Genomic DNA, 22,781 nt, shown 5'->3' on the forward strand with positions numbered 1-22,781 from the left:
TTCTTTATATGCTTGAATGGGTAATGAAAGGCTCTACAACCCCATCAAGTATCCTTTGACTCTAAACCTTCCGAACTAGAATGCTTACTTTGATAAAGTCGTGAAGCATCACTTTTACCATATACACTTGGGATCCAAAGCACAAACCGAGATCTTGGCTCACACAACCTATATAATCCACCCCTAAATTGGATTAGAACCCAAACCCTTTGAAATCTATGGCCCTAGCTTGATCCATTGTTGTCCATAATTCCCAAAACTGGAAGCTTCTCGAGACTGATATTACAACCTTACTTCCTGTTATGGGAAATCTCAAACAAATCACAAACAAAAACTGTAACCCTAGTTAATACATCTACAAAACTGAAAATTTTGTATTTATCATTTGTAGGCAAAGAAAACGCTCTAGTTTCATAGTACATGTTCACATGAGTCCAAAAATATAAGGAAAGTCCAAAACGGAGTTCGTATGCAAAAGATACGATTATTTTAATATAACACCCGATTCAAGGTACTTTCATTTTGACCCTTAGTATATAAATATTTTGTAGATTTGGTCCCTAGGGGGCAGTTTTGCCAACTTCAGAAACTTTAGGAGTACATGGGGTGTACTTCTCGTACGTAGGGCATACGCATGCAGGGGACAAACCCTAAAATTTAGGGTTTTGATCCTATTTAAAAAACATTATGAACCTTGATCCTCTAATTTCTCAGCCTCCATAGCCCTTTGAGTCCTATTTCGAAATTGTATCCCCTGCTTGGGAGATTTGACCCTCTTGTGTGGGTTTTTAGAGCTTGTTGGTGAGATTTGAGGAAGAAGAGCCTGGGAAAAGGAGCCTTAGTAAAAGGAGAGCTTGTAGATCCAAACTTCATACACTATTTCAAGGTTCATTGAGGTATAAAGCTTGGAAATTTCTCCTTGTATGCTTAGATCTAGTGGTTTAACTCCACTCCAGAAGTTAGGAGTTGCTTATATTGATGTTGCTAAGGTCCCTAGTCCATAAAGTTAGCATCTTAATGGTTGTAGATCAACCATGCAAGTGTTTATGTCCATTTAGGAAAGTAGAATGCTAAAAATAAGGTTTATGGATCTTTTGAGCATTGCAAAGGCTCCAAATTCAAGAATTTATGGATTAAGACATTCCACAAGACTTAGATCTGAAGTTGGATGAAAAGGTATTACGGGAATAAAACCCTAAGTTGGAGTTTGGGACTTTGGCCAATATGTCGGACAGTACTCCGTAGTACGTTGCACATACTAGGTCAGCAGACCAAAGATCAAATCAGCACGAGTACACGGTGCGTACGAATGGTATGTAGGGTGTATGATGTGGTTGAGATCTTTTCATTTTGGGCCTTCTTTTGGACTTGGACTCCATTTTTACTTTGGGCCTTGTATCTGTTGGGTCATAGTTGGACCTTATGTTTATGGGTTGGGCCATTATTAGGTCTTGGACCACCATAGGTTATTGGGCTAACCTAGTTGGGCCCAATAAGGGAAAAGGTTAGATAGTTTTTTTTTACTATAGAGGTTGAAGGTGTTGGGTCAGGGACCACAATTTTGAAATTGACTTAATTATTAATTAGGGTATTAGTTGATTGTTTAGCACGGGGACTTTTAGTATCAGCAGTCCGAGCATTTATATTCAATTGTTATGATACTAAATGTATGATGTTTGGATTACTCTATTTCATTTATATTCAATTGTTATGATACTGCACAATGAGGTCACCCGCCTCCGGACGTTTCCATCGTCTGCTCCTGGGGTGTCACACAAACACGTTTTGTAACCTGTAGGGTTTTGAATAATCAAATGCAAACCCTTATCCACCGAATCAACAAATATCCAAACCTGACCCGTAACCTGTATGTTTATTTGAATAATCAAACACATTTTACTTAATTCTTAAAATAACATTTATTAAATAAAACATATGTTGATTTAGAAAACGCATTACGTACTTAAGGACTTTCAATTGGAATTGAAATCATTATTGTAGTAACTTCTGATTGGTTTTTGACCGTCGATCGCATTGATAGAGAATAGCAACTGCAAACTTTCTCCCGGTTGATAAATAATTTTATTGAATTATAAATAAAATTGGTGGTTGCTTTATGAAATATAGATGATATTACATCATGATGATTGGTAGAAAACTAGAAGTCTAGAAGTCCAGTCCTCAAGTCCTATGTAAAAACCGTTTGGTCTTTGGCCTTTTCCCTTCAGACTTTTGATTGAGATTAAAAGTAAACTTTAGGCGGTATAAAATATAAATGTATAATTCTAAAATTTATATGGGGCAATTTATAAACGGAGCGGATAGGTGATGATCCACACCCGACCCTTTTAACAGAAGGGTTAGCCAGTACGGATCGTTAGCAGGTAAATTGATTAAAAACTATGTTTCAAACCCATATAATTATTAAGGGTTTGGATCAAATCAGGGTCAAAATCCGCTCCATTGTTAGGCCTACTCAAATCCATCGAATGCAAATAATTTACATGATTGTTTTAAAAAATAAATAAATAAAATAAAAAATAAAGGAATTTTTAATTATATAAACTACATGGAGGCTTTCAGAGAAGGGCAAAGTAGACAACTGCATAGGGCCTAATATTTTTCTTGTGGCCCAATTTTTTATTATATTATATATGTATATATGTTTATTTAAAAATAAAAATTATAATAACGATAAGGATCATTTTTTCTGACTCGTCCAGCGAATTTGATGATTTTTAAATCCTTAGGACTAGCCCCGTAAACTCATCACTAATCCCTACTACTTTGAATTCAAAATAATTAAACAACCACCTTATGTTCAACACTATGATAGCAAAATAGTATAAATTATTTACTTTGGCGATGCTTTCGCTCCTCACAAAGCAATCTTGCAAACCGTGTCAAAGCTTCAGAATTTGTCCCTTCTGTTTCGACTTCTTGAAAAATTCCAGTTTCTAAATCTACTCTTGACACCTTCTCATTCAACAGTTTTATTCCTACATCTACAAGTGCCTTCATGTTCTCATCTGTCGCAATATCGATTGATGACGTGTCTCCTATCAAGTTGTCTTCCTACCAAAATTCAAAAATACACAATTATATGACCATTCAAGCTTGAAAGACCTTACTTTAGCAATGTAATGATGCTTTCTTTTTTTATATAATTTACTCAATATTGAAATCACTTATGCGGATATTGCGGTTTAATAAAGAAAATCTTAATGAGGTTTTTCCAAATAATTTGGGACATTTTACAAAATGACCAAGTTTATTCTTTAATTTTTATTTTTTCTATTTCTCTAGGTGCGTAATCATTTTCTCAAATATTTATTTGAGCGTTATTTATCTGGATAGCACTTAATAGGAAACTAACAAAACCTCTTAAATGTTTATCTAATTCTCATTGGGTTAAATGCAAGAATAGTAATATACTATCCATTTGTTTTTCTTATTAGGGTGGATGAAATCATTCCCTCCCAACTCATTATCACATCATCTTTTCTTTCTTCTCTCTTTTCATCTTTCTAAACCTAAAACACATAGAAATCCTACTTTTCCAACCTATTTAACTCACATAGAAATCCTATATTTTCCAATCTACTCAACCCACTTGCCACATCACTAATTTTATTTAATTAAATTAGAAAATATAAAATAAAATAAAACATAAGATTATTTGTAAAATAAACTTTTGTTAATTTAAAACAAAAAAATTTCTAAAATAATATTACAAATAACGTTTGATAAAAAAACTCACATTACAAATAAAATATACACGATAACTAAGAAAACACACTTCAAAAAGACAACATAATTAAGATCCTAAAACGATAATTAAAATTAATTGGTTATGCAAAGTTGGAATTTAAGCATGTTTAATGTGATCGGTGATTGGATCAAAGCTAGTGGTAGATTTCAGCATCGTGCAATTCATGAATTATTTATGACACATCAACTTCGTCATTGTGGGGGGGGGGGGGGGGGGGGGGGGGGTCGAGCTGATGCACAGGAGATATTGCAGCACCCTCATTTTTCAGTATCATATTTTGTAGTATAATACAAATGCATATTATATTGTTTTTTCTCAGCGCCGACATGGTTTATGATGACATTTTTAATATGTCCCAACGTCCTTTAAGGACCCCACAAGCATATTTTACGTCCTTTCTTATTGATTCTTGTGCCACCTTGAACTGTTTTTTTTGTCGGTTATTATATGTGGATATGTCTTTACAAATATAGCCCATGATGAATATATTTCATCCTTAAGATAGTAACCATGCTTGTAGTGTTCACCATTCTGATAAAATGAACAACCAGGTCTTGTTCCATGATATTTATCATGAAACAGTGGTGATTGGTAGAGGACATTCAAATCATTATTCAAACCGCCTACACCAACATGTCAAAACCATAAACCTTGTGACGTTACCTCTTCTAGTTTCATTGTTTGATACGGATGGTCACCCCTCATGCATTGGACTCTCAATTCCATTGGACAAGCCCTCTAAATCCAATGGGTATAGTCAATGCTACCAAGCATTCCAAGGAATCCATGTTTAGTTGCATGTGCTTCATATAAAAGTTGAATGTTAGTGGATGTTGGACGGTGTAAATATGCAGGCTTATACATTTGGGCAACACCATAGAAAAAGTTTTGAAGAGTTTCATGAGAAGTGCTTTCTGACAAATTTAGATTGTCATCTAATGAGTCTAGATTATGACCCTTCCCTAACATATTGTTCATATACATTTTTGTAGCGCACCGAAACTTCTTTGATTTGTTGCATCCTTTTTTTTAGAATAGGGATAATTCATCTCCAGGTTACCTACAAGTCGCATAAACAAACCTTTTCTCATATGGAACCTTTTGTGGAATTGTTCGTTAACATGGGTTGAATCATCTGCAAAGTAATGTGAGATTAGTAGTTTTTCAGCCTCTAAACAATCTCTTTCGATTGTGTGTCTCCTTTAAATGTTTCTTGAACTAGAATTATTCTGAAACATTTGTTGTATAGTACGAGATAATGCATGTAACAAATTATCGTTGATCAAATCATCGTGTGATGATGAACTATAATGATTATCTTCCATTACTATTTTTCGAACGTTTGGATTCATTTTTGTATAAAGATAAAAATAGAGAGACAATGTATTTTAGAGGTTTGTATAAAGAGAAAATATTGTAATTATGAAGGATATATATATATATATATATATATATATATATATATATATAGAGAGAGAGAGAGAGAGAGAGAATCTTTTGAAAAAAAAAAAAGATAAAGATAAAGATAAAGATCCTCTAAAAGATAAATAGAAAAAATTATGAATTTCATGGGTTCTATAACTCCCAAACATATTTAGTTGTAATTTTTTGTTTCTTTTCAAGCATCATGCACAGAATACCTCCATTCAAATTATAATGTGGGTGGAGAAAATACTGCATTTCTTAGCTCTCTATCATGCACTCCAACAATTGAGCTTTTTATTCTTCATTAGCATGTAAAATGCATAATTTTTCTTCCTCATATCGTTCTCTCTATTCCACCTTTGTACTGGTTCCAATGTTCATGTCGGCAATCTCAATGATGAGATCAAATATTTCATTATGTATTGACGATGTCGAGGTCACTTTCTTTCCTTTTTTTTCTCTTTGAGTTGGTGAGTTTTCAACATCAAACGACTGTTGTGGGGGGGGGGGGGATCTAGGAGGATATTGTGCATCGGAAGATGTTGTTGTATGCGTTCGATGAAAATGTTTTGGTTCGTTTTGAAGAAGGGGTGGGGACTCTTCACCAGTTTTTTTAACTAGCTCCCATTTCACGTGGTCTTTCAACCACTCTAAAGCTTTTTCATGAGGAAAAGCTTTATGATTACTAGTCATACGATCCTCACTTTGTGTATCTTTTAATACTTCAGCCTTAGATGTCCCGCTAGATAGACTGTTCATCATATGGTTGTAGATGAAGTTGTAATCATTACATTTCTTTTGAAGGTCTTTCCATTTGGAATTTACTTGGCATCGTGACCGATTCAAACCTCCCAGTTGAAAATTAAAATGCTCTAGAATCCGCTTCAAAATTGCATCCGACCTATGTTGATTTCCACATTGTTTATCTTCACAAACAATGACATATGCCTTAACCAACACCAATTCTTCACGATCCTCACTTTGTGTATCTTTTAATACTTCAGCCTCAGATGTCCCGCTAGCTAGATGGTTCATTGTATGATTGTATATGAAGTTGTAATCATTAGATTTCTTTTGAAGGTCTTTCCATTTGGAGTTTACTTAGCATCATGACCGATCCGAAGCTCCCAGATGAACATTAAAATGCTCTAGAATCTGTTTCCAAAATGCATCCAACCTTTGTTGATTTCCATACTGTTTATCTTCAGAAACAATGACATATGCCCTAACCAAATCCAATTCTTCAAGTTCCAACCATTTCTTTGACTTTTGTTGTTTTGTATAGTTGTGTTTTTTTCTTAGTAATGGGTTGTAACTCCTTGTTGGCTTGTTTGTCGTCTTCTTCGTTTCTTTTGGCATTTAGGTCTTTATTAGACCGGTCATATTCTTTGTTATGAGCATCACAGAACTAGAAATTCTCAGGATGAGGAGATTGGAATTGGGTTTCTAGAACCCTTTGATAAAACTACATAAACAGATTATAACCTAGATTTTCCTCTAAAAGACTAAATGCATTGTAAGATTGTTGCACCAAGAAATAATGTTGTGGATAGTTTTGGTTTTGTTAGTAGTTTTAGTATTGTTGATCGTTTAGGTTATGAAATCTTGTAGAAGAAAACAAAATATCTTGACTTGAACCGTCTTGTGTGGATTTATGTCTTTGAATAGAACCTGTTTGTTTAGCTTTGTCTTAGTAATCCATTGAAGGTCACTGAATCGGAAAGTTTTTTTATAAAAATTTATATATAATTGTGTGAAATTGGATATCTTGATAAATATATACAAAATTATACAAGTAAAAAATAAATAAAAGGCAGTTTTGGTCTTTACAGGTTGCATGAAAACAGAAAAGGTAGGCAAATAAATTCTCTTGCTTGAATTTTCATGCAACCCATGAAGATCATTTTCTTTTTGTTTTATTTATTTATTTATTTATTTTATATATTTATCAACATATCCCACTTTAGTCAATTCTATATAAATTTCTCTAAAAATACTTTCCGCTTCGGTTACCTTTAATGCATTCAAAGACAAAGCTAAGTCAAATCTAGCCAAAGATGTAAATCCATGCAATGTGGTTAGAGTCAAGATATTCCATTTTCTTCTCCAGGATTTCAAAACTCAAACTATCAACAATACCAAAACTACCAAAAAAAACTGAAACTATCCACAACATTATTTCCCAGTGCAACAATCTTACAACACATTTACTCTTTCAGAGGAAAATCCGGGTTATAATCCTTTTATGCAGTTTTCTCAAAGTATTCCAAAAACCCAATTCAAATCTTCTCATCCTAAGACTTTCTAGTTTCATGATCCTTAGAACGTAGAATCTAACAATACTAATGACAACCCGATTTCTAAAAGAAATGAAGAAGACGACGAACTAGCCAGTGAAGAATTGCCACCCGTTACTGGGAAAAAAAAATGCAATTATATAAGGCGCTAGAAATCAAAGAAATATGTGGAATGTGAAAATTTGGCTTTGGTTTGGGCATATGTCAATGTTTCTAAAGATAAACAACGAGAAAATCAAAAAAGGTCAGATGTGTTCTAGAGCATTTTAATGTCCTACTGGGAGGTTCAGATTGATCACGGCACCAAGTAAACTCTAAATGGAAAGACCTTCAAAAGAAATGTAAATATTTTAACTACATCTACAACCGTAGGATGAACAGTTTGGCTAGTAAGAGATTTGTGGTTGATGTTTTAAAAGATACACAAAGCGAGTATCAAATGACTAGTAATCATAAAGCTTTTCCTCACGAAAAAACTTGGGAGTGGTTGAAAAACCACGTAAAATGGGCGTTGGTTAAAAAATCTAGTGAAGACTTCTTGTCTTCTTCTTCAAAACGAACCAAAATATTTTCATCTGACGCCTACACAATATCTTTTGTTGTACAATATCCTCCAAGGTTCCCCCAACAACAACAGTTGTTTAATGTCTAAAACTCACCGCCTTAGAGAAAAAAGAAGAGAAAATAAAGTGTCATCAACATCGTCAATACAAAATGAAATATTTGATCTAGTCAACGGAATTCTCGGCATCAACACTGCAACCAGAATAGAGGTGGAACAAAGACAACAGTATCTAGAAGAAAAATTATGCATTTTTTAAGGTAATGAAAAGTAGAAAGCTCAACTGTTGGAGTAGGAGATAGAGAACCAACATATGCAGTATTTTCTCTAATTGCGTGATCATTTGAATGAAGGTATTTTACTTATGGTGCTTGAAAAAAAATGACAAATTGCAATTAAATGTGGTTGAGAGTTGTAGAACCCATGGAATTCAGAATGTTTTATTTTTATCTTTTAGATGATCTTTTTCTTTATCTTTTTGTTCTTCCTTTTTTTCCTTTATCTTCTTCAAAAGATTCTCTATATGTAACTTTATACATACATACATATATATATATATATATATATATATATATATATATATATATATATATATATCCTTCATAATTACTATATTTTCTCTTTATACATACCTCTGAAATCTATTTCCTCTCTATCTTTTATCTCTATGCAAAGTGAATCCAAACGTTCGGAAAATAGTAATTGAAGATAATTACTATAGTTCATCATCTGGCGATGAACTTATCAATGAGAATTTGTTACCTGCATTATCTTGTACTACACAACATCTACTTCAGAACAATGCTAGTTCAAGCAACATTCAAAGGATAAACACAATCCAAAGATATCGTTTGGAGGCTGAACAACTACTAAACTGACATTACTTTGTGGATGATCCAACCTATGCTAATGAGCAATTCGATAGAAGGTTCGATATCAGCAAAGTATTGTTTATGCAACTTGTTGGTGACCTCGAGATGAATTATCCCTATTTTCAAATAACATTCGATGCAACAAATCATAGAAGTTTCAACGCTCTACAAAAATGTTCATCAATAATACATCAAGTAGCGAAGGGTTATAACCCAGACTCATTAGATGAGTATCTAAATATGTCAAAAAGAACTTCTTGTGAAACTCTTCAAAACGTTTGCTATGGTATTGTCCAAATGTATAAGCCTGGATATTTACGTCGTCCAACATCCACTAACATTCAACTTTTATATGAAGCACATGCAACTAGACATAGATTCCTTGGAATGCTTGGTAGCATTGACTGTACACACTAGAGTTTGAAGAATTGTCTAACAGAATTGAGAGGCCAATACAGGTGAGGTGACCATCCATATCCAACAATGATACTAGATGTGGTGACATCACAAGATTGATAATTTTGACGTGCATTATATAGTGTAGGCGATTCGAGTAATGATATGAACGTCCTTTGCCAATCACTAATGTTTGATGAGAAATATCATGTAACAGGACACGATTGCTCTTTTTATCTGAATGATGAACACTACAAGCATAGTTACTATCTTGTAGATGGAATATATTCAACATGGGCTATATTTGTAAAGACATATCCACATATAGTAACTAACAAAAAGAAACAGTTCAAGGCGCCATAAGAATCAACCAGAAATGACGTAGGACGTGCTTTTAGGGTCTTTAAAGGACTTGAAGATATATTAAAAATGTATGCATGGGCTATGTCAGAGAAGAGAACAAGGGATATAATGTATATTTGTATTATACTACGTAATATGATATTGAAAGATGAAGGTGTTGCGATATCTCCTGTGCATCCGCCCGACCCCCTCCCCCGACGATGTTAATGACCCATAAATGATACATGAATTGCATAATGCTGAAACCCACCACCAGGTTCGATATAATCTTATTGATTATATTGAACATGCTTACATTTCAACTCTAGATAACTAGTTAATTTTAATTGTCGTTTTATGATTTTAATTATATTGTCTTTTTTAAAAGTATTTTTTTTATTTATCGTGTTTTATAATTATCGTGTATTTTTTTTGTAGTGTCATTTTTTAATTAAAGTTTATTTTTAATATTATTTTAAAAATTTTCTTTTGCTATAAATTAGCAAAAAGTTTATTTTAAAGAAAAAAATAATGATATGTTTTATTTTATTGTATATTTTGTAATTTAGTTAAATAAAAAATGGTGATAATGTAAGTGTGTTGATTGTGTTGGAAAAGATAGACTTTCATGTGTTGTGAGTTGGAAAAAATAAAAATGAAAAGAAAAAAAATTGATATGAAGGTAACATAAGAGCAAGTTGTTGAATGAGTTGGGATGAAATTTTTCCGTCCACCCTTACAATATCATAGCAATGTTTTAATAGCTGGTTCGAAGCAACTGATTGACCAGGTGGGACCGAGAAGTAAGGATCGATTTTATGTCAGTTTTTAGACTGAATCGAATCAGACGGTTTTTTCAAAAATCGGGTTGTTCTAGTGTAATAAATCCGTTAAAAAACCGTTTGAACCGGTTTATTAAGTTTATATAGTTGAATTTACTTAACCCGTTAAAAAAAACACATTTGGTAAGAAAATTGAACGCTTCGTGGTATAACTCGAAGGTCGGCGCACACTAATGTTAAATGTAGCAAAAAATTTTGATTATATCGATAGTTGATCCGGTTGAAACAGAAATCCACCACCAAACTGATACTACAAAAACTGATTTTTAAAACATTGCATTATATCAACAAATATCATGATTTACTTGCATGTTAATAGGTTTTTTATCATGTCATTTTACGTGTAATTCAGTGTTGACGTGGATAAGAAGTGTTGTATGTCTTTAAGACGCACATACCTGAATGCGTAGATAATTCTTTTCAGCATTGAGGGATCTGAAGAGAGTCGAGACATGAATATCGACCATATCAGAGCTTGCATCCATGAAGATATCAATTATGGGAGAAGAACCATTGTCGAACACCCAATTCACCAAACCCCATCGTGAAGCTCTCCTGGAATTATATTTCTCGGAGCGTTTCGGCATCCCGGTGCCAAGCGAAAGCACAAGCATCCTCCTGCTGTCGACGGACTCCAGATCGGAGAACTTGTGTTTTCTGATCATCACTTCCTTCATGATATGCGTTATCGCTACTTGCGTCTGTAAATCGCCATTTACACAATGATTCCGATTCATCCATATTTTCACTTTTGATTCAACGAGTTTAACTTACCGGATTGTTTGCTGCAACTCCGCCATCGATCAGATCGAATGTACGCGTAGCTCCTTCGGCGTCTGTGGTCTCGAAATAGTGAGGCGGGAAATACGTCGGAGCGGCGGAGGTGCTTATGCATACGTCCGATAGAAAAGCATCTTTCCAGGCGAACTCTTTTGCCTGAACAAATCAACGAAACAATTACGGATTGTTGATGAATCATGAGAAATGTAAAGAGTAAGAGATGATCGGAGATTACATCGTCGGTGGTGAAGATCGTCGGCTGAAGGCGTTTGATGTCGAAAGTTGGTATGATTACGTCTGTTATCGTTTGTTTGAGAGTTGCGTTTCCCAATATCTGTCTGGTTATTGATCGGAGATATTCGCCGTCGTATTTTGGTCCGATGACTCCCCCAAAGAAATTTGCTACAGCATTTAAGAACTTGATGCGGCTGATTTCATGATCAAAGTGGCAAGTTGATCAAATTTTTTGTCATAATAATATGGGATGGACGTTGAAAATTAATCATGCAAAAAAAAAATGATTACAAATGCAAATTGTTTTAATGTAGAAATTTTTTTAGTGTAAAATTGTCTTTTTGTACATGTTACAAGATATTGAAGCTACCAACATGTCTTCTCGATGATATTTGATCAAGTCTATCTAATAAAAATGGATGTGGAATTGTTTGTCGACATGATGCATGAAAAAGAGTGAGCTTGTTAAATGTACTTTTTGTCCCTATTTGATTTTCGTCGTTAAATGAATAAAAAGTTATATTAAAATGAATAGGTAAAAATTGACCGAATTATATTAAAACCAATAGATTTTGGTTTTTATCCACCTTAATTATTGAAAGATTTTTTTTTCCTATTTTTAATCATTGAGAGTTTGTTTTTCTTTATAAAAAAAAAATCCATTTTGAATTATATGAAAACATTATAGTGTGGAATATGTTCAATTTGCCCACTAGAAAGACTTTTTTATTACTTAACCATTAAAACTTTTGAGTTTTTTTTTTCTTATAAAAACATCTTTAACCAAAAAAAACGTTCCGATTGTTTTTTTGCTATTTAATATCGTAAAAATTCATAGTTCTTTTGAAAAAAAAAAAAAAAAAAAAAAAAAAAAAAAAAAAAAAAAAACTAATCTTTAAATAGTTAAAGTAGAAAAAAAAAATTATTTTAGTGATTAAACCGAAAAAAAAACTACTGTGCTTATTTTCTATAGACATAACTCTACATTGGTTTTTATAAATAAAAATTGGCCAAAATAATTGATTAAAAGAACATAAATATGTAGTATTTTTATATTTGGCCCTTTTGAAGTTGTACATGAAGCCAAAAAAAAAAACCAACTTAATTATTATTCATATAAAAAGTTCCATTACTCATTTAGTCATTTACAAAACAAACTAACATTATAATAAAACAACAAAATAAGAAACAAAAATTGAGATTACATTTGCACACTCCGTGAGTACCAAGCTGCAGTAGCACTCCACCAGTCTAATAGTTTTAAGCAACGCGACAATTCACATTCACGTGCATGTTTACACTATTCCAACACACGTTTATTTATCAATTATCCCAACATTTTATCTTTCATAATTATATATATTAAGATTTTATATCCATGATTTTGTATTATATCCCACTCAATAATTCAAAATTGATAATTAATAATTAATAAACAAACAACCATTTTTATTGAAGGGTTTAATTAATTAAACGATTTACCTTATTAGAGGAAAAATCCTTGGAGAATGATAAAAGTAAAAGTTACTAATATCATTTGCAGAGTAGAGAGGACGATTATCATCACCGGGAACAGCAAGCATCGCCGTCATCAATCCTCCGGTACTTGTTCCGGCGATGACATCAAAGTAATCCGCAATTCGTGCCTCAGGTCCATCAATTTCCTGCCGGAGAAAATATACATAAAACACAGCTCGATTGTAAAATTATTTTGTATGTTCATCAGATCTAACTAATAAACATGTATACCTGAAGCTTGGATTCAAGAAATGAAAGTATGGTTGCCGGAATAATGCCACGGACGCCACCGCCGTCGAGGCTAAGAACAGTGACGATGCTGGTTTTGGATATTCCGGCGGTGGCGCAGTTGACAGTGAGGAGTTGCAAGGCTACGGTTGTGAAAACAAGCGAAACGATTGCGAGATTAGCCTTGGAAATGACGCCGGAGTAGGAAGTAGAGTCCATTAGTTTAATCGGAAAATTGGTGTTTTTATGGGAGGTTAAATTAAACAGCGAGCGAAATTGAGGAAGGAGGGAAATGGTGAGTCATTGAGTTCGAGGCACTTCTGCAAATATGAAACCTAATAATTTATATATCTGCATGAGATACAAACTATTTATTTTTTCTTTTATTTATTTTTTCTTTTAGACAAAAATACAAAATTAATGGTATTCAAAAAAAAGCTTTGGATAACCTTTAATAAATTTCAACTTGAACGAATAGACCAAAATCAATAATTTTTTGTTGGTTTTAGTCCATAAACAACTTGAAATATTGACTCTTTTATCATTTTTATTTAAGTTTTCTATTTTCTTTATTAACTTAAATATTTAAATATTTAAAAAATAATAAAAAAAAAATAAAATCTCTCTCTCTCTCTCTCTCTCTCTCTCTCTCTCTCTCTCTCTCTCTCTCTCTCTCTCTCTCTCTCTCTCTCTCTCTCTCTCTCTCTCTCTCTCTCTCTCTCTCTCTCTCTCTCTGATGTTGACATAAACACATACATACACAGGCCTTTCAAACAACTACATTGAAACCATTGAAGCCCTTCAAATCGAAATCAAGAGGAACACAAATACACAACCAAAAATAAAATCAAACTGAAATTGAAGAGACAAACATATACAACCAAAATTGAAATTAAAATAAGAAGAAAACCATGATTTACATCTGTGTTTTTGTTCACTGAGTCAAAATTGAAATTGAAGAAACACACATAAAAATAATATGAAGATTGTTTAAAAAAACCAAGATTTGCTCAACCTAGATCTGTACTATCCATGAATTCTCCTTCACGGTTCTCTGACTCCATTGATTGAATACTGGATATGTACGATCTATACAAATTTCTTCTTTCTTACAACTTATAATTATCATCATGACATTTTCACAAAAATGTCTTCATGATCGAACTGTATTCCCCTCAACAATCCCCGTAACTTAAAAGAATCAAGATTCCTTCTTTGCGTTCACCCTACCACCATTTTCCCGTCAAAACCTTGAGTCTGCCATTTATTACCACAATATTGAACGGTGATACTCCCCATTCTCACATTCTTTCACATACACGGTGTGAAAAATGATGATGGGGTTAACCCTAGTCCTTGTGGTCTATCTTGTTGTGGTTCTTGGCTTCGTCTTGGTTTTATTGGCTGAGCTCCATTGCTACATCCTCCTCCATCGCCGTCAACATCAACAAACGACCACCACCGTTGTTGCACCTTTAACCATAGTAGACAACAACAACAACTCATCTTCTCCTCCTCCCCTTTCAGTCGTCGGTGATGACATAGAGAAGAAGCAACAGGTCCCTCAACAGACGAAAAATCAATAAAATAACCAAGAAGGGCTTCAATTGTCTCTTAAATTTAAACCTACCACCACCAATTTAGGGTTTTCTTCTTGTATTTCAGGATGAAGTCGATTTTGGGTTATTTTTATGATGGTGGGATTTGTGTTCTATGTTTGTTTATATGTGTGTGAGAGAGAATGAGAGATGGGGTTATCGATGGAGTGGTAAGGTGGGGTGGGGTAGGATATTATTTTTTATTATTTTCTGAATATTTAAATACTTTTAGTTAATTAAGAAAATGGAAAAAACAAATCAAAAGGGTAAAAGAGTCCTTTCAAATTCTCCAGGGACCAAAACCAAAGGAAATTCTTGATTTTGGACCATCCATGCAACTTGGAAACATTTGGACCCTATCCAAAGTTTTTTGAATACCGCAGAGACCAAATTCGTAATTTTTGTCTTTCTTTTAGTAAAATTGTGATTTATGATTATAAGAAAAAAAAATACATGTGCTTTTCTAGATTTTTGGTTTTCATTCCTTTTTTTTTTGCATGGTTGATTTTTGTGGTTTCAATTCCAATGTACAGTTAGTCCCTTAGTTAGATTGTAACGCCCTATTCTGAATAGTTTTCCTACTTCAGGACTATGGCCTGAAGATAGATTATCATAAGGCTTAGGGCCTTTGGAAAAGAGAGATCTATATCCATTTAGGTACAAATAATATAATTGAGATGATTGGGAGTTCGGGTTGTGCTTTGGAGCCAAGGGGTATATCAGTAAAGTGGCAGTTCGAGCTCTTTATGAATTTGGATTTTTGTTTAGAAGATTTTGAGGTGAGGATAATTGTATAGATGTGTAGAGCTTCTCACCACCTTTCTGTGGATATAAAGAACGCCAAAAACGAAGTTGAAATGAAGAAGTTATGGTTGTTTGAAGTTAGAGTAGTTCAGGTGAGTGATCGTTGACTTGTAAACCAAGCTAATTTAAGGCTCACAACGTGAGCATGAAGTGCTCACGATGTTAGGAGCGTCTAATGCACCAAAACCCTAATTTCCAGGTATTTAAAGGTATGAGATGATTAGGGTTGCTTATCCTTGGCCTCTTTCACTCCCAAGACCTCTAGAAACCCTAATCTCAACCCCTATTGATGTTGTTGGTCATTCTTTGTGTTATTCTAGAGATTTTGAAGCTTTGAAACCCTTGGAAGAAGAAAATTATAATTGGTGGTGCATTTGTTAGCTTTTAGTTGCTTCAGCAGCTGGTCCTGGAGCTTTTGGACCTTTGTAGGTCCTCAAGCTCATGCCTTTCATTTCTTTGCTTGCTAGATCTAAGTTTCCATGCATATTATGGCTTGTAATGTTGGTTATCATGCATGGAATCCATAAAGTTGGCAACTTTATAGATTATGATGGTATCTTAAGTCATATAAGTTCTAAATCTGAATTTTGATCATGGTTTTGGACTCCAAGTTTGAGTCTTGGACCTTTTTCCTTCATTTTGTGTCGTAGCTGATGTTGGGACATGTATTGGACATGCATGTCCAAAAATATTTGATTTTTATTGTCCTTGGGTGAAGGAAGACCCTCTAGACTGTCCCATGTCAAGGCTTAATGGATTAGGAGCTTAATGCTCATTTATTGTTAGATATGGACTCATGACGTGAGGGATAAGACCCCACGACGTAAGAGCATATTCGAGGAAGTTTCTGGGAAGAAATCACGATCTCACGATGTGAGCATCTCTTGTACATGTTTTGGACTCGTTGAATGTTGGGTAGTTTGGTCTTGGACTTATCTTTTGGCATGGGCTCATAATGGACTAAGGATTTTAGAGTATTGGACTCCTGGTTGGGCTTGCCTTACTAAGCTTTCCCTAATGGGCCTTGTATGGTGAATTGGGCCTTAGTAGGCCCAATAGAGTTGGGCCTTGTTTAAGCCCAATAGGCTTGGGCCAATTGTGGGTTTGGTTAATGGGACCATTTATGGGTTAATGCTTGGTGGTTTTGCCATGGGTAACTATTAAAGCATGGTTTAGTTGTTTGGTTCAGTTTGTGGAAGACGGTTCAGAGAAATTGCAACAATTGTGGGATTTATTTGTTGTTCAAGGTGAGTTTTCCTCACTGTACTAACAAGGTCGAAGGCACCAATGTCGGCCATTTTGGATTGTTATCCTGTTTATTGCATGATGATATGATTAGTGACCTATTTGGTCGGTATCCTTGTATATAGGATGATGATATGTTAGCGACATGTTAGGTTGGTATCCTAGTATATAGGATGATTCTATGATTAGTGATCTGTTATATCAGTTTGACTGTTTGTACATGCTAGCTAGCGTATGATATTTATGTGTTGATTGTATATGTGTGGTTGCGTCTAGGCAGACCTACTTTGTGCTGAAGGCCAACAGACCCAGGGTGGACCGGATAGATTGTAAACCCATTAGGGCATATCAGCTAAGCCGAATGCCCGGAGAATGGTCCAGACATGCTGAACACCTGAGAGGACGGACCAGACATGCTGAAGGTTCTGAGAGTCGGCTAGATAGACTACAGGATCGGTGAGGGCAATCCAGTCATACTAAAGACTCTATATGCATGTTGTTATTTGTATATATGCTACTTTTTGTGTGTTGGTACTTTGGGAGAACTCACTAAGCTTTGTGCTTATAATTTTAGTTGATTGTTTCAGTTGCTTCAGATGTTTTGGCAAGGAGAAGGCGTGACTGTACACATCATCATGTTTTGGACTTATGGTTTCTGGGACTCTGATATGAAACTATTTTGAAAACCTTTTTATAATAACTAATGGCTTTTGGATGTTTGAAAAACTTTAAAATTTTACTGAAATTTTATGGATGTTACAAGTTGGTATCAGAGCCTTGGTGTAACATCCCGACTTCCAGGTATAATATTTAATGTATTTTCATTCATGAGGTCAGAGAAAATCGACAAGTTGGATACCCCAGCTCGCCAAGTAAAGGAGTTAATGGCCACATGATTTTTAGAGTCTACTAGACGAGTTGGAGGACCCCAACTCGACAAGTAGGTGCTAAGTGTGAAAACCCTAAATTTTAGGGTTTGTGTCCTATTTAAATGACATTAAGCCTTCATTTCCACCTCCCTTATCACCCTAGCACTCTGTGAGAAACCCTAATCAAGCTTCATTCGTTGTGTGTGTATGTGTGTGTGTGTGTGAGAGAGAGAGAGAGAAAGAGAGAGAGAAACTAAATTTGGGTATTCTTGTGCACTTTTGGAAGGAAGTTGGAGAGCAACAAGGCTTGGAACGAGGAGGACTTTTAGATCCAGTGTTAGCTTCTGTTTGGAGGAAAAAGCTACCACCTTGATCATTTCTTTTATTAGATCTCTTTCTAAGGAGTTTTAGTGCTTTCTCTCATCCATCTTTTGGTCATTGAGTCATGTGACCATGACATGAAGTTGAAACTTTAGATCTGGAATATATGAGGTCCTTTGAACCCAAAGATCCAAGATTTATCGAGCTAGTGACAAACTTTTATGCATTAAACCCCATATAAAGCTTATTATGGCATTTCGAGCCCTAGATGTCGTGCATGGACGTAAAGCTTGCAGCTTTACGTGGTATTTCAGCCTTGGGAGGCCAGATCTAGAGTTTGGGACATTATTTATGCTTAGAATCGTTTGAATGAAAATTGGTCTAGAGGGACTCGACGAGTGCATGAGCTAACTCGACGAATTAGCTAGGGTTTTCCCCGATAAACTGGACGCGCTACACCTCGGCGAGTTGATGAAACAACTCGATGAGTTGAGTTGGCTTTTCCCGATACTTCAGAGAAAATGAAGGAACTCCACGAGTCGCATAGATGCACTCGACGAGTTTAGTCAACATGGACTGTTGACTTGAGCGTTGACTTACGTTGAATTTTAGGGTTCGGTCAATTGTGGACCTTAAAGACCATGGAGGGGTAAAATGGTCTTTTCAACCTTTTTGAGATTCAGTGGAGGAGTTAGCTTAGGATCTCGGAGTGGTTATTACAAATTGCTTATTAGAGATAATTATATTATGTAGGCGGAGTCTAGACTGTTCATGGGGTACTTGGACTTAGGATTTTGGGCCCACGTCTAGGTTGTGTCTTAATCCTAATTAGGGTTATTTGTATATTTTTCAGTGTGAGACTATGGCTAGTAGTTGAGCAACTATTGTGATCAGCAGACTGAGGTGAGTCTTCTCACTATACCAATGGATCGAAGGCACTAATGTCGGCCCATTACTTGATATGAGATTTTATTAGTTATGTATGTAATGGCTTGTTATTTGGCATGTTATGACTTATGTGAAGAGCATGAGTGAACCCATAACACGTGGTAAAGGCCATGGGGGTGCCCATGACCCACGGGTGTAAGACCTTGGGGGTAGCCCATGGCATTCTGGATGAAGACCATGGAGGGAGTCCATGGCAATCATATATGTATGCTTCATGGAATTATGTGGTTATATGTTTGTGTATTTTGGGAAACTCACTAAGAATTTCCTTATAGTTTGTTGGGTTTTTAGGTACTTCTGGGTCTAAGGGCAAGAGTCGGCTTGATGACGCAGCAGACACTCTCCAGTATTCCACGTTTCTTATTTTAGATACTCTGATCTTATGGAAAAAAGTTTATGTAATGAAATATTGGGAAAACAAATATGATTGTGATTTCTGAATATTAAATGAAAATTTTTATCTGAAATTTTGGGTTGTTACAAGTTCGTATCAGAACCTTGGTTTGAGGGATTCAGGCGCACTCTTAGGTGTGTCAGAACTCAAACCGCGGAAATTGTAAACCCTTTTTCAAAAGAAACAAAACTTTAGTTTTTCCTTAAAAAGGTTTTCTTAAGTAAAATGGGGAGAGTGCAATGCGCGTAATCGGTCGAGCTCAAGTAAGTATTCCCAATGTATTAGCCATATATTCTTGGAAATTGATGTTGAAATGATTATTTTCTAAGTGTATGCTTTCAAAGTTGTATATCTTTAGGGTTACATAGCCCTAGAATGATGGATTATGCCTTATTCTTGTTCCTTGTTTGGTTGTGGTTTAGGGTAGAAGCTTTATTTGACAGTCTATATGATTCTATTTGTTTATAACTTCCATACATAGGGCAACCTGCTACGATTGATTTAAGTTTCTGGTTCGGTGAGGATTGAGAAGTCCTAGAATAGTCTAGGATTTAAGTTTGAATTGTGTTCTGTGGATCATGCTATTTCTAGTTGGGTGAATTAGAGGTATCATTCATGGCCTTGGGGAAGGTACATGTAGGTGTGGAAGGTAGTATTTGGTCCGTACTACTGAAAGCATAAGACCTGTATGTAACACTCGCAGATTCGAGCTAGTCAATTTAGAGATAATAAGCGTTAAAAATGACTTCTTGATAGAAGATTATTTAGAATAAATAATCTTAACCAAGTTATAGTATATGTCACAAGGATTTTGTACATATAAAGAACGCTAAAATCTAACTTATAACAAAGAAGTTATGATCCGTCGAAGTTTTATGACAAAACCGGCACAATGCCGCATAACGTAAAAAGTAAATTTTTTGACAAAATACTTTTTAGCCTTAGTGATCTAAATGAAAGTTATAGTATATTTTAAATCGAGAACGTACATAAAAAGAACGTCCAAATCTGACTTTGTATGAGAAAGTTATGATTTTTCTAAGTTTTAGCATAGCAGTGCACAGCCTGGAAATCAAATTTTAGATCGATCAATTTTTAGCCGACACAACCTAAATGAGAATTTAATATCTCATTAATAGGAGCTCAATGATATAAAGACAGTCGAAAACGGACGTTGGATGATAAAGTTACGAATTTTTAACGGACTTTAATTATCTTAGTCTGTTAAAATATAAACTTAAAAATAAATTCAAAATTAGTCGATGGAGTATAAATGAAAGTTGTAGATCACGTCGATACCTTTGCATGGATATAAAATTATGTCAAGAATGGAGCTCGTATGAGAAAGTTACGGATTTTAGAAGATAATTAGTTTTTTGGAGTAATCTGCGAGTGACACGTGGCACAATCCTGACCACTGCTTCTTCCCCACGCCTTGCCACCAAATGCTGACACCTGGCTTCAACACTCCGTGTTCAGCCCTAAAAAACTCTGTGTTGCACTTCAACACTCCATGTTCTAACCAAAAACACTCCGTGTTGCACCAATTCACACCCTATAAATAGAGGCGCAAATCACTCCATTTCTCACACCATTCTCTCCCAAACACCCCCAAAGTTCAACATTTCGTGATCTGAACTTTGGGACCCATATGGTTATGTGGTATTTTTGCTTGCTAAAAAGCATAACAACATTCTTATATGTTCATGCAACCCTAATTGCATCATATGTAAGTGTTTCTGTAGTAATACATGCAAAAAGAATTTCCAAAGCAATAACCCTAAACTAGAATACAATTTTCAAAATTAATATGAAAACAAGGGTTTGATTGTTACCTCTCTTGTTATCTCGTAATAACAAGTAATACAATGACGATCTTGACTCTCGAAAGCTTGAGTGTCTCACGTGTTGCACCTCTAATGGAATCACAAACACCAAGAGAAATGGATGAGTGAGAGAGGAGCAGAAATCGGCTAGGGTTTCTCTTCTGTGAAGCAGTTGCCGATTTCAAGAGGTGTAAGGGTCTTTATAAACTTGTGGCTGCTAAGGTTTCCTGGTAAAACCCTAATTCCTTACTTAGGCTCCAAGCAGCCCATAAACCTTCCTTCTGGAAGGCCTAGGATGATTTTGTAGGGCCTCCTATAGATTTCGTCCATCCCTTATAAACGGAGTCCATCGGCCCAATAGTGCAACTATCATTGATTTGCAATATCAGTCACCGAACTTTTAATCAGTTCCTTTAATCCCAAAATTAATACCAAATTAATTTTAGATTAAATACTAATTTAATAATATGATTTCTCATTAATATATTATTCTTATAATGTATTAATAAATCATTAAATAACCTCTCTCTCCACAGTCACCATGTCAAGTTGTTATGGTGAAGGCAACTCAAAAGGACCATGCTATTATCAGATCAAGTACATACTAATTATAGTTATGGGCTTAGACACCTAATCCAATAGTCTCCCACTTGGATAAGTCTAATAACTAAAATTGCAAGTATGAATTCAGAATTTGACTAGCAATCGTAGCTTTTAAAAACCATTGTAGAACTTTGACCTAATCAATGACGCGTCCTTAAGATAAGGGATCATGTAATCCTCCGTTCTGGTAGATATCATGTGGACAAAGACATGGAACATAATCATTCTCAATGTCCAACAGTTTGTTTCCCGATTTCTAATTTGTCTGACATAGAACTTAATTGAACACATCAATTCAGTCTTGATCGGGCCCGGCACATAAGTAAACACAAAATCCTCGAGAGGCCCAAGATATCGCTTTTACCCCTTAGGATAAAAGGAATAGATCAACTTTGACTTATATGCTTGTACTATTTACTTGTTAAATCGTACATAACAATGCATTTTATGACACCAAGTTACCGATGCGTTTGCGTATTATCAATGCATAACCAATTCGTAAACAATAACTCATATATCTCGATTTAAAGATTATACAATACTATCGTCTCACAGTCACTCGTGATGAATTCCATGAATTGATTCAAATGAGCATGGGTTTAATCCAATACTCAAATACTAATTCAAGAGTACTCATGAACGTTGCAACAAACCTTTGCTATGTCTAAGCAGTTAGTATTGCTCTAGATCAGTAACTCCCCTTTATTGGAATTCCCCATGCTAAAATGTTTTAATACCTTGTCCAAGTAAGTTCTTTGACTAAGTCGTATTAGTCTTTTACTCATATTTCTCTAGATCTTTATCCCGAGGATATAAGCAGCTTACCTTAGATCCTTCATAGCGAAACACTTTCCAAGCCAAGACTTAACTTCCTGCAACGTCGGAACATCGTTTCCTATGAGCAG

The 22,781-nt window shown here is 34.9% G+C and overlaps 1 protein-coding gene across 2 annotated transcripts; it reads right to left on the minus strand.

The window, feature by feature from the left end:
• Positions 1–2,683: 2,683 nt before the first annotated feature.
• LOC145043948 (patatin-like protein 2) lies at positions 2,684–13,597 on the minus strand. Of its 2 annotated transcripts, none has more exons than XM_078992724.1 (6): positions 13,272–13,597; positions 13,005–13,186; positions 11,524–11,716; positions 11,283–11,444; positions 10,907–11,209; positions 2,684–3,075 (listed from the first exon to the last, which is right to left on the minus strand). In XM_078992724.1, exons 1-6 carry the CDS (start codon positions 13,485–13,487, stop codon positions 2,851–2,853), a joined length of 1,281 nt encoding a protein of 426 aa, XP_078848850.1. In that variant the 5' UTR covers positions 13,488–13,597; the 3' UTR covers positions 2,684–2,850. The 2 variants fall into 2 exon arrangements, with proteins under 2 accessions (XP_078848850.1, XP_078848851.1); XM_078992725.1 differs by lacking the exon at positions 2,684–3,075 and adding an exon at positions 8,920–9,561.
• Positions 13,598–22,781: the final 9,184 nt, after the last annotated feature.

The sequence above is a fragment of the Lactuca saligna genome, chromosome 4 (assembly GCF_052625555.1).
Source record: "Lactuca saligna cultivar CGN05327 chromosome 4, ASM5262555v1, whole genome shotgun sequence".
Lineage (NCBI taxonomy): Eukaryota > Viridiplantae > Streptophyta > Magnoliopsida > Asterales > Asteraceae > Lactuca > Lactuca saligna.